At 59.4% G+C, this 12,569-nt stretch overlaps 1 protein-coding gene across 1 annotated transcript in view; it reads left to right on the forward strand.

Annotated features, from left to right (window-relative positions):
- FRMPD2 (FERM and PDZ domain containing 2) overlaps positions 1-12,569 on the forward strand; it is an 83,628-nt gene that overhangs the window by 16,738 nt on the left and 54,321 nt on the right. Inside the window, 8 exon segments of the mRNA XM_036264859.1 lie at positions 1,443-1,574; positions 3,208-3,276; positions 4,184-4,223; positions 4,226-4,354; positions 6,466-6,526; positions 6,528-6,599; positions 7,216-7,235; positions 7,238-7,350. Coding sequence (XP_036120752.1) covers positions 1,443-1,574; positions 3,208-3,276; positions 4,184-4,223; positions 4,226-4,354; positions 6,466-6,526; positions 6,528-6,599; positions 7,216-7,235; positions 7,238-7,350 — 636 coding nt within the window.

The raw sequence follows: 12,569 nt of genomic DNA on the forward strand, positions 1-12,569 counted from the left end.
CTGTATGTGAGATTTAAAAACAACAACAACAAACCAATCGTTTTTGTTTGTTGTCCCTAAAAGAAGGTACCCTTTGCTGTTAGGCTTTATCTTCCCCTTCAAACCACCCCCAACCTCTTGTTGTTTTTATTTCCATCTCCATGTGAGGAAACAGACTCGGGAGGTTAAGCGACTTCTCCAGGGGCACACAGCTAGTTAGTCGGATGCTGCTAGCCACACTGCACATTGCCTGATGCAAGAGAGGCAGCTCGCCCTGGCCGGTTCTGCTCAGCGGTTAGAGCGTCGGCCCGCGGACCAGAGAGACCTGGGTTCGGTTCCTGCTAAGGGCACGTACCCGGGTTGCAGTTTGTCCCCACCCCAGTTGGAGTCGTGTGGGTGGCAGCCACTCGATGTGTCCCTCTCACATGGATGCTTCTCTCTCTCTTCGTCCCTCTCTCCCTCCCGCTGTGTCTGAAGATAAATGCAAAAATGTCCTCGGCTGAGGATAAAAAAGCAAGCAAGCTGTGCTGTCTGTCTCAGCTCGCGCCTCCTCCGCGCCATCTGGTTAGTCTCAGGGAGAAGCTCAGGGGCCCAGCTCTCCTGGGAGCCCTTCAAGCACCTCAGCACACGTGCGCTTCGGCCTCTGTGTGGACAGGTGAGCAGCGAGGTGCACGGGGCTGCCCACGCGCTGTGGGATACTGTTGTGCACGGGCCGTGACCTGCGTGCTGGCTGCTCACTGACCAGAAGTCTCTTCTCCAGAAGAGGCTGGCCCAGTCCCACTGCAAGGAAGGCCACACTGAAGCAATGCCAGCCCGAGGCGATGCCAGGGCCCCTGTCTCCCTGGGGGACACGTGCAGGCTGCGCGTGGAGCCGCGTCAGGCGTGTGGGCCACGGTGATGGTGTGTGGCCACACGGGGCAGCCACAGAACACAGAGGCTGGAAACAATGCTTTATTCAGCTCCTGACTCTGGGAGTTGGGAATTTAGGCTGTGCTCACCTGGGAGGTTCTTTGGGACTCTGTTGGATGCCTTTGTGCACCTGTGATCCGCTTGTGGGGGGTGGCTGGCTGTTGTCTCGCAGATCCTGGCCCTTCTCCTCCAGCAGGGGAGCCTGAGATTGTCAGAGTCAGGGAGGTGTGTGGGGGGCACAGAACTTCCAGAACTACTTCCCCCACCACTTCCACCTCATTGTCTTGGCCAAAGCAAGCCACAGGCCAGCCTGACTCCAGAGGTGGGGACCAGACTCCACCCCCTGATGGGAGGAAGGAGGGGTCAAAGTCACACTTCAGGGTTCACCTCTCCAGGCCTCACCCCCTGGTCTGCAAAGCAGCTATGGAGCCTTCCCCGCAGCTATGGGGTGAAGACGGAGTGGGGCACACCCAGCTGAGCCCCCCCCTGCTGGGCTTTTACTGGGGGGCAGGAATTCCCACGTTAACGGTTTCCCCTGTTCTCTGACGGGCCAGCGCGCCTCCCGCTGGAGCTCCCCAGGACTTCCCGGAGAGCAGGCCCGGCTCTGCACCCCTCTCTCTGAGGGGGCACATAGCCCATGGCCAGACACTCCTTCTCCAAGGCGTTTCCTGCAAAGAAAGGCAAAGGTGAGCACAGGAGGACCAGGGGTGGACACTCCCCAAAGGGCTTCCAGCAGTAGCAGTGGGTGGGCAGGGTCCTCGTGGGACCCCAGGCTCCCTGCGCCACAGTAGCTAGAAATGGACTAACAAACCTGAACTCCTCCAGTCCGAGCAGTGGGTGTTTACTGGGTGGTCTTGCTGTACTGGACACTGTGCAGGACACAGGGCTGAAGGTGCCGCCCCGCCCTGGAGCAGCAGACGGCGGTGCTGGGGTGGGGGAACCGGTTGCGGTAAGAGAGCCGAGGAGGCTGCCTGCGCTTGGGAGGGGCCTCTGAACTGACGCCAGGATGTGGGCGGGGCGACAAGGAGGAGAGGCGGTCTGTTCCGGTGGGTGCACCGGGTGATAGGGTTTGGGCGAGAGTGGCCGGGCCAGCCTGCTCTGGCCTTGGAGCCAGGCTGACGGGGGCAGATGACTGGTGACCCCTCGCTGTGCTCGTGCCTGCGGGGACCCCACCTCCTCGCAGGCAGGCTGGTGTCTGCTGAAGGGGTAAGAGTGGGGTGGTCCCGGGATGTACCTTCTGCCAGAAACAGCCCGGCACCGGCCAGCACTGCCTCCTCCGCCGGCGCGGCCACGAGCCGAAACGCTGCTTGATGACCGCAGCGCAGAGACGCCAGGGGTCAGCGCTCCCGGAGCTGGGACGAGCCCCGCAGGGCAGCTGTTCACCAGGATACGGCTTCCGCTAGGCCTTCTGTCTGGGTGTCCGACATGGGTACATCCGGCCCGGGCGCCCCAGAAGGCCTTTGTCTGCCTGTCCAGAGACTGCGCAGAGCTCCTCGGCAAACGGGAGAGCGGAGCCAAAGCGGCCTCAGGCGGCCTCCTGCGCGGCCCTGGGCTCCCGCCGCCTCCAAGGCCGCTCGCGGGTCCTCACGAACCTGGGGGAGCAGACAGGCTCACCTTCTTCGGCTTTTCCTTGTCATCACTGTCTCTCAGGATGGCCTCTTGAGACAGGAGTCCTGCCGGGGACCCGCAGGGGCACAGTAGAAGGCCCACCCAATCCTCTGTCACTGAGGCTGGAGATGGGCGAGTTTCTCAACCTCTTAGAGCCTCAAATTCCTGCCAAAGACGTTGAGCACATGACCTCATGGGAGGGTGCTGGGAGTGAGTGACCAGGCGTTAGTGATGCCGGCCGTCAGCGGGACAGAGAAGCACTGTGCGGTGGGGTGTGGGTTCCCCGGCTGCTGTCGGGTCGACATCCCCTCTAGGACCAGGCTTTATCTAATCTAAAGGTATTTTTGTTTCCAAAAATTTTTATCGCATGTAACATATATCTGTATTACATAAGGTGTTTCATCATGTTGGTACAGTCAATGATTATGTAAACATGGGTGAAGTAGGAAACTTACAAGGAAGTAGACACCCAGCTTGGGAGCTAAAACATCACCCAAAACACGACCCTCCTACGAGGCTGGTGCCTCAATGCTCTGCCTACGGGGCCCCTGACCGGTGTCACTGACCCCGTTCCTGCAGCCGCTGGGGAAGGGAGTGCTGGCAGGGTGTGGGGGGGCCAGGCCGCAGGGCAAGCTGGGTCCCAAAGCTGGGGGTCCGGCCCGTGGAGCGTGACTTCTCTTCCCTACCCTGAGTGACGCCGGTGTTTCCCAGTGCTCCAGGCCGGAGTTGGTCCTGCTGGCTGCAGAGGCCCCGTGACTGCACCTGCCTGGAGCCATCGCGGTAACTGCGGGGTTAGGCTGGGCGGGTGGAGGGTGGTGAGGGAGCCGGTTGGTTAGGCTGGCCCGGAGGCTGATGGAGCTCTGACTGCGGTCTCAGCCTGGGAGGGTCCCCGGGGTGCTCACTCTGTCCTGCCAGAGCTCTCTACCAAGTCACACTCCCGCTTCATGTCCCTGTGCAGAGGGACCCTCTGCTGACCCTTCTTCAGTGTGAGGGAATCCCCTCGCTCCAGCCCTTCGCCGGATCTGTGCCACCCAAGTTCCCTCTGCTGTGCTGGGAAACCTGGGACAGCTCTGGAAGGCGGAGCAACACCCCGGGGGGGGGGGGGGGCCCGGGAAAGCCCTGGCAGCCCCTGTGAAGCGGAGTCTGGGGTAGCTGAGCTTTCAGGGGGCAGAGGCGTGTGTGAGAACTGCCCCAGGCCCCGGGGCTCCTGCAGCCCGGGGAAGAGTGCGGTTTAGTCCCGCCCTGCCTGTTACCGGCTGTGCACCAGGAGAGAGCCCCTTGCCATCACCGAGCCCGTTTCTCATCTGCTCGCCAGTGTTGTAAACGTGCTCACCCTTAGGGTCGTGTGTCAGTTAAAAGAGACGATGCATATGGCCCAGCAGGTGTGGCTCAGTGGTTGGGTGTCGACCTGCACCAAGAGGTCGCCAGTTCAATTCCCAGTCAGGGCACATGCCCAGGTTGTGGGCCTGATCCCTAGTGAGGGGATGCAGGAGGCAGCCAGTCAGTGTTCTCTCCCATCAATGTTTCTGTCTCTCTCCCTCTCCCTTCCTCTCTCTAAAAAAAATTAACCAATTAAAACAAAAAAAAGAGGGATGACGCATGCTAAGTGCTCAGCACAGCAGCTGGCCCACGGGAGACTCCATGTCTCGTCGTCCGTTGTTACAATTGATACTGTTACTGTTTTCAGACCAAAAAAGGGAAATCCTGTTGGACCCTCAGGGACCTCTGCTGAGTGGGCAGAATCTGGAGGTGAGATGTGACATCACAGCCACAACGGGGGCCATCTTCAATGCTGTCATGTCCTTCGCCAAACTTGGGGAGCTCACCTACTTTGGCCTGGCCTACATGAAAGGTAAGGGTCCCCTGGGTAGCCTACAGCCGGCCTGGCGCCTCAGGTGGCCCAGGTGCCCAGGTACCTGGGCACTGGTCCTCCCGCAGTGGGCTGGGACACGTGGCCCTGCACACCGGAACCGTGGCGGTGGCTCCCGGGCTCCCGTGCAGTGTCCAGTGAGCGTGGCGGTGGCTCCCAGGGCTCCCGCACAGTGTCCGGTGAGCGTGGCGGTGGCTCCCGGGCTCCCGCGCAGTGTCCGGTGGGCGTGGCGGTGGCTCCCAGGGCTCCCGCGCAGTGTCCGGTGGGCGTGGCGGTGGCTCCAGGGCTCCCGCACAGTGTCCGGTGGGCGTGGCGGTGGCTCCCAGGGCTCCCGCGCAGTGTCCGGTGGGCGTGGCGGTGGCTCCAGGGCTCCCGCGCAGTGTCCGGTGGGCGTGGCGGTGGCTCCCATGGCTCCCGTGTAGTGTCCGGTGGGCGTGGTGGGGGCTCCCAGGGCTCCGCGCAGTGTCCGGTGGGCGTGGCGGTGGCTCCCAGGGCTCCCGTGCAGTGTCCGGTGGGCGTGGTGGTGGCTCCAGGGCTCCCGTGCAGTGTCCGGTGGGCGTGGCGGTGGCTCCCAGGGCTCCAGTGCAGTGTCCGGTGGGCGTGGCGGTGGCTCCCAGGGCTCCCGCGAAGTGTCCGGTGAGCGTGGCGGTGGCTCCCGGGCTCCCGCGCAGTGTCCGGTGGGCGTGGCGGTGGCTCCCAGGGCTCCCGCGAAGTGTCCGGTGAGCGTGGCGGTGGCTCCCGGGCTCCCGCGCAGTGTCCGGTGGGCGTGGCGGTGGCTCCCGGGCTCCCACGCAGTGTCCGGTGAGAGTGGAGGTCGGGATGGCGTGGGCTTAAGAAGCTGTTTCTCAAAATTGTTGTGCTCACTCCTGCCTTTCGAAGTTGTGCTGCCCTAAAATGTTTTAAACACTTAATTTCACTTTGATATTGTTGTGTTCATTAAGCCAAATCACAAATAAAACATTTTACTCACTGGGAATCAGTATGTGCCAACACCAGACACTGAGCACCGTGTGGTGACTGCTGCCTGACCTCTGGACGCCTCCTGCTCTCTCCTGGCACCTGCCTTTGGAAGGACAGGCTGGTCACCGCCTGAACGCTTTGCCTTGAGGCCTGCAGGGCTCCTGTGGCCAGGCCACCTGGGACCAGAGCATCTCCGCTGGGAGCGTGGGGCGTGGAGAGGGTGTGGGCAGAGCAGGCCTCGGGCAGATCTGCAGGAGGCCTGGGGGTGGCTAGCTTTGCCTTGAAGAGGGTAGGGGTGGAGGCAGGGACTTTGGGGCTGGGGCTGATTCACCCTCCCTCCCAGAGGTGCTCACAAACTGAACTGGTGTCTGAGTCCTGAGCTTGGACTGATGGTTTTCCAGCTGGCAACATTCAGGGCAAAGGGCAGACGTGACTTACTCCGCCTGGGCCAGCTCGGGCTGAAACAGTGCCGTATGTCAGGGGCTGAAACAGCAGGGGTTTTTCTCACAGTTCTGGAGCCGGGAGTCCAAGATCAGGGTTGGAGCCTGGTCGGGGTTAGGGACCTCTTCCTGGCAGGTAGTCGCCTTCTCGTTGTGTCCCCACAGAGCAGAGAAACTCTGGTCTCATCCTCTTCTTACTACACTAATCCCCCGTGAGGTCCACCTTGTAATCTCATGTGAATCTGATCACCTCCCAACGCCGTCTCATGGAGGGTCAGGGCCTCAGTATTTGAATCGTGGGGGGACACGAACATTCAGACCATAACACATCCATGACCGGATGCTTGGGGGTCCCAGCTGGCGGAGAGGTCCTGGCCATGGCGGGAATGGAATGAATATTCCTTCGTTCGTTTTGTCACTTTATCTCCAGGTGGTAGCCAGAAAGCAGAGGGTGGAGACACCTGTTCTAAGACCAGTAATCACACTTCTCCTCTTGGTGCTGAGTTTCTCCTGACCCGCTCCTGTTCGTCTCGGAGGCCCACAGAGGCGGGCGGTGGCAGGTGTCCGAAGGGCTTGCTTCCTGCTCCCTCCCGCATGGAGAACGCCCCGAGGCGCCCTCTGGGCAGGGCTCAGGCTGTGCAGCTGAGGTGCTGCCTGACTTCCTCTCCCTCCAAACACTCTCTGCTCCACTTCAGGCAGAGTTCTTTTTCCTGGACAACAAAACCAGCCTGTGCAAAATAAGCCCCGACGGCTGGGGTGAGCCGCTGCATGTCGAGGTCCTTCTCGCTCTTCCTGAGGGTCCGGTTCGTTGTCAGCCACCACGGGCTGCTCTGGTGAGTGCTGCAGACTCGGGCCCTTGTTCCTTGGGGGCGGCTGTGTCTAGGCTGGCGTTGGAGGTAGAGGCTGTCCAAGTGTTGGTGAACTTTAACATACAAATAACAATTACTGTGGTTGATCTTCTATTGCTTGGTTTCCAATATGACAGAAAAGGAGAACAATAAGTGTGTGTGGGCAAGCTCTGCTCAGAAGGAGATTTTGCCCCTTTGCTTCAAACACATTCCACTCCGGGTCTAAGTTTTCTCTCTCCGACCCATTCCGTCCCGCCCCCAGCAGCAGGGCAGGGTCAAGGCTTTGGAGCTGAGTCACTGCCTCTTCTTTCCTGCACTTACTAGAAAGGCCACCTACCTGAACATCAGTTTTTTTCAGCTGAACCACCACAATAAATACCTTCTTGGGGGTTAAGTGAAGTGTGTGTCACAGGGGAGCGCCCCCTGGAGGCAGGAGGCATGATGAGGATAAAGGAGATGGCCTGTCTTACTGCATTGCCCTCTGGGTCTGTTGGTTTGGGTGCTGCCTTCTCTCCGTTTCCAGACTGAGAAAGCCCTGGTTTAGGCGTCCTCCCTGCCTCTTGGCATGCCAGTGGCCTTCACTCCGGCGTTCCCCTCCCAGTCAGAGCCAGACAAGACATCAGTTTACCTGCAGCTTCGGAAAGACGTCCTGGAGAAGCTGCACGGCAGTGATGAGCCGCGGCTGCGGCTGGGGGTCCTCGCCCTGCAGGCCGAGTTCGGCAGTTACCCCGAGAAGGTAGGGTGGGAGCCCGGGGCCCTGGTGGGGTCAGCGGAGAAGCAACTGTAAGACAGAGGGAAACCGTTGGAAAGGTGGAGACTGATACTTCGAGACGTGTCGTTAGCATCCACCACTGAGATCGGGGTGAACATCCATCATCCACGCATCCATTCAGCCCATAAGCATTCGTCAGTGATCTCTGCTGGGCTTGGGGGCTACAAAGACGAACAAGTCACATGTGTACAGTACAGTAGTTCTAGTCTAAGGTCCCTCCTAAAAACAGTCATTTACTAATGCATTGAGTTATCATCATCATCATCTGTAATAACAGCCAACCTTTATTAAGAAAGTACTACGTACTTGCCGTTGACCTAGACATTTTCCACAGTGTTTACTTAGTTAACCATCAAAACAAAACTGCAAGGTTAATACATTTTCTGGAAGAGCAGTTTGAGACTCACGTGACAAGAGCATGGTGGAGTCTGAATCTGAGGCAGATGCGTGGCCAAGGCAGACCCGCCGGCTCTCAGGTGGCGGCCCTGAGCCTGCTGGCCAAGCCCTGTCCCTGCAGCAGAAGCACATGTAAGTTTCTTGACTTAATTTGCCTCTGATGGTCCTATGTCACCGTCCTCAGGGACTTAGTAGGATTAAGTCATTTAATTTGCAAACACATCACCGTAGGGCGGGATCATGCTAATACATTTATTAACTTAATTAGGACTTAAAATGGGGCCACCAGGCAGGAAGGGGGACATGCAGGTGAGCTGTGACAGAGAGCAGTGCAGCTTTGTCCTGGGTTTATGAAGCCCTCCCCCAACCCATGCTCAAGATGCAGGGTAGCAGGTTGGCAGCAGACCTCACAAAGATCGAACCCGTGTGACCCGGCAGTGCCGTGGCCTCCAAATGTGGACTCTGTCTTGGCTGCATCAGCAGGAGCAGAGCAGGAAGCAATGGAGGTGAGCGTCCACGGTCCCTTCCCAGGTGGCCTCTCAGCCAGTGCACTGGGCTTTGTCTCGGAGGGCATCACCGCTGCCGTGCCATAAAAACTCAGTACCTCTGGGGGCACTTGGTTTGGAGCAGAGATGCTCTGAAGAGGACATGAGAGCTGTGGGACAGAGGAATCGAAGGCTTGAAAGAAAAGTGAGGTTCAACCCCTATGTCCTTGGCCTTCGAGTGCTTCCCCTGTAGGGTCAGCGTGTCCGTCCTGATCTCACCCGCCCTCCAAGGTCAACCTCAGCCTCAGCCCACAGCCTCCCACAAGTGGTAGGAAACCCTCCCTGTACCCGCTAGGCGCTTTTGAACAGCTCCCCCGCACCCTTTGTCCAGGACAGGTGATTACTTAGTGTCCTCTCGATAGGAAGCGACGGAAAAGCTCAGACTAGAATAAAACGTAATTGATTGGCTTGCAAAACTAAGTGTCCAGGCTTCTCTGCCCCTTTGACAAGCCTCCAATCCCACCACTTCTTACCTTGTAGTCTCCTCCTGTCTCCTTGGCCGCCGGGTCTCCTTGGCCTCCTGTCTCCTCGCCTAGGGCTTGCCGGGTACAGGACCCAGATGGCATCAGCAGGACTTGGGCTTCCTGCGTCTCTGGGCTGTGACTCCTTGATCCGTTTGCTTTCAGTGGCTTTGAGAGTCCACCCTGCAGGTGGCAGCCCAGCACCAGCAGGAGAGAACCCTTCTGCGGGGTAGGGGGGGGTCATGAAAACCCTGTTGTCCTCTCATTGGTTCTGGAAGGGTCATGTGCCTACCCTAAACCAATCACTGTGCAGGGAGATGCTGTGCTCTGATTGGTTGGACTTGAGTGTCATGGAATGGGGGGTAGAGCTTACACTAAGCAAAATGCTTGCACTGACAAGGAGGAGGGGTGGTCCCCACTTCCAGAAATAGGGGCACCGTTACACATGACCACAGGTACTTGTCCGCCACCAGCACGGACCTCCCGGGGGCGCTCCATCCTTGCTGAACAAACGAGGTGACTTTGGCTGAAGGTCTGAGTCTGCTGGGTCGTCTGTGTTGAACACGTTCCCCATAATTAGCATGTTGAAGCCCTAACTCCTGGTACCTCAGAATGTGACTGTTTGGAGAAGGGTCTTTAAAGGGGTGATTGAATTAAAGGGAGGCTGTCAGGCTGGGCCCCTGACTCTGACTGGAGCCCTTACAAGAAGGGGGTGAGGACACACGGGACGCTGGGGGCAGGCGAACGGGGAAGACCCCGAGAGGACACTGCGAAGGCAGCTGCCTGCAAGCCGGGTAGGAGGCTCCGGACGAACCAGCCCTGTTGACTCTGCTCTGACTTCTGGCCTCCAGGTGAGAGAATTCATTGCTCTTAGTTCACTGAGTCGGCTGTCGCCGCTGCAGCCCCAGCAAACATTTCCCTGGGCACGGAAGGGCAGCGGCCGCCACCAGCCAGGGTGGGTGCCTGGGCCTTCCCCGTCCTCCGTTTGCAGGGGGTGCAGGGTGGGAGCACAGCGTGGGACGCAGTCACGGCATGTCTGCTTTGTCCCGGCACTGGGTCTGAGAGCAAGGCCGAGCTCAAGAGTTAAAATGGCTCTTTGAGAACAAAGGCTTTCAAGTGTCCTGTCATGAGCGTGACAGGAGCAAAGGTAGACGTAGCACAACACACACCATGTATGTATAAGAACCGAGGCACACGTTTGGGAAATAGGACGCACCCCCTCTGTGTCTGGACACTGGTATTTCCCATTCTTCTGTAGCTGATGTAACAGTTCTGGTGACGAGCCGCTAGATGGGCTCCACGGCTGCAGACCGTGGGGACACGGTCCCGTGTTCACAGGGTCTTGCTTTCCTCCCGGCACATCTTCGGAGGAGAGCGCTGTGTCCAGCCTTCACACCCTCCGCTCCCCGCCCCCCGTGTCCACCTGGCCTGGCCATTCCTCTCTTTGTCAGTCTTAGCGCTGTTCTCTTAGTGAAGCCGCCTGCGGGTCAGGGTTGGGTGGTTGACACGGTTGGCTCCGCTCTGGTGCCACCAGGGGGTGAGTGGGCGCAGTGCAGGCTCCTGGGCTGGGTGACACTGTGAATGAAAGACACCCATTGGGAAAGTTGTCACCGTGCTTCTAAGGTGATGACTGTAGCTCAATTCCCAGCCCCTCCCACCACCCCACACCCCTGTGAGCACCTCAGTCCCTGGAGACTGGGGTTTCAGTGACTCCCTGGCACTGCCCGAGCTTGGGCGGGCAGTCTCCCAGAGCAGGCTTGGCTCCTGGAACCCCTTCTCTGCCACCCATCACACCGGACTCCTCTGGTGTCCTCGGCCCCAGAGCCGGGCCCCTTACCATGCCGGAGCCATCTCCTGCTGGCCCTGTGCGGCTACACTGAGGTCTTGGAGGAGAAGGCGCTGGTGTCCAGAGAGGGCTCTGAGCCAGGGGCCCCCGCGAAGTGGTTGCCATCCTTGCTGCAGACTCCTGTCCAGTCCTGTGTGGGGTGCGCCCAACCCCCGCGGTAGTTGTTCTGAGTGCGCTCTGGGCAGCAGAATGGGCCTGAGTTTTGGAGTCAGACAGAACTGGGTTCAAACCCTGCCTGTTTTGGTTCCGTGCATGCCTTTGGGCACATTATCTCTCTGAGCTTCAGCTTTTCATTTGCAAAATGGTAACAGTAGGGGATCCCTTGCAAAGCTGCTGTGAGGGTGGAAGGTGGTTATGACTGTAAAATCCCTGGCATGTAGGATCCCTGACATGTGGGATCCCTGGCATGTGGGACCCCTGGCATGTGGGATTCCTGGCATGTGGGATCCCTGGGATGTGGGACCCCTGGCATGTGGGACCCCTGGCATGTGGGATCCCTGGGATGTGGGATCCCTGGGATGTGGGACCCCTGGCATGTGGGATTCCTGGCATGTGGGACCCCTGGCATGTGGGATCACTGGGATGTGGGATCCCTGGCATGTGGGATTCCTGGCATGTGGGACCCCTGGCATGTGGGATCCCTGGGATGTGGGACCCCTGGCATGTGGGATTCCTGGCATGTGGGACCCCTGGCATGTGGGATCACTGGGATGTGGGATCCCTGGCATGTGGGATCCTTGGGATGTGGGATCCTTGGGATGTGGGATCCCTGGCATGTGGGATCCCTGGGATGTGGGACTCCTGGCATGTGGGATCCCTGGCATGTGGGATCCCTGGCATGTGGGATCCTTGGCATGTGGGATTCCTGGCATGTAGCATGGCATTTGTAAGCTTCCTTCTCCCTCTTTGAGAGTTAGGAGTGCTCTATTATAAAACCACACAGAGACCTGCTTTCTGGCTCTGGATTCAGACACGGGTTTAAAACCTAAGACCTTAACTCTAGCCTTAGAGTTGGTGGACATTGGGGGCCAGGTCCTTAGAGCTGGTGGATGCTGGGGGCCAGGTCCTTAGAGATGGTGGGTGCTGGGGGCCAGGTCCTTAGAGCTGGTGGATGCTGGGGGCCAGGTCCTTAGAGCTGGTGGATGCTGGGGGCCAGGTCCTTAGAGATGGTGGACATTGGGGGTCAGGCCCACTGAAGGCAGCTGGGAACTTGAGCCGGCCCAGATCCTTCTTATGGGATCACTTGCCCCAAGGCGCAGTGGCCCAGACCTGTCTCTAGGTGCCCACTGGTGACTCCCTATACCTGTCCAGTCTCTGACTGACCTCACCCACCCCCTACCTCATCCTGATCTCATCCTCCGCCTCTGGCTCCTGCCCCACCTCCACCTCTCCTACTGCCCTGGGGGTCAGAGACGTTGTGAGAGGTCCCTGGTGCTCCCCTGTAGCCCCCAAAGGCAGGCTTTCCCCTTCTCTTGTGTGGGAGGGCCAATCACATACTCATTCATCTGTGCATCACTGGCTCGGCCCTGGTTTGCGGAGGGCCCGCCCTGTGCTGGAGCAGCTGGGCTGTGTCAGCCCTGAAACGTCAGTGTGATCGCCACCTGCAGCTGAGAGGTGGCCCCTGTGAGGTCAGGTGGGCGGGGAGCACGGCGGACTCGCCTCGAGGCCTTGCTTCCTTACTCTGCCGGTGCCGGTGCCGTGGGGCACATCAAAGGGTCAGAGGGGAGACTCAGAGGGAGAGCCCTCCCTGTGTGTGTCCCTGAGTGGGTGGGACAAGAAGGCTGCCAGGCCAGAGAGCTGAGGCATTCCACGGCAGCCCTGCCTGTGGGGCTGTGGACTGTGGGCTGTGGGCTGTGGGCTGTGGGCTGTGGGCTGTGGGCTGTGGGGCTGGGACTGTGGGCTGTGGGCTGTGGGCTGTGGGGCTGGGACTGTGGG

The sequence above is a fragment of the Molossus molossus genome, unplaced genomic scaffold (genome assembly GCF_014108415.1).
Source record: "Molossus molossus isolate mMolMol1 unplaced genomic scaffold, mMolMol1.p scaffold_m16_p_17, whole genome shotgun sequence".
Lineage (NCBI taxonomy): Eukaryota > Metazoa > Chordata > Mammalia > Chiroptera > Molossidae > Molossus > Molossus molossus.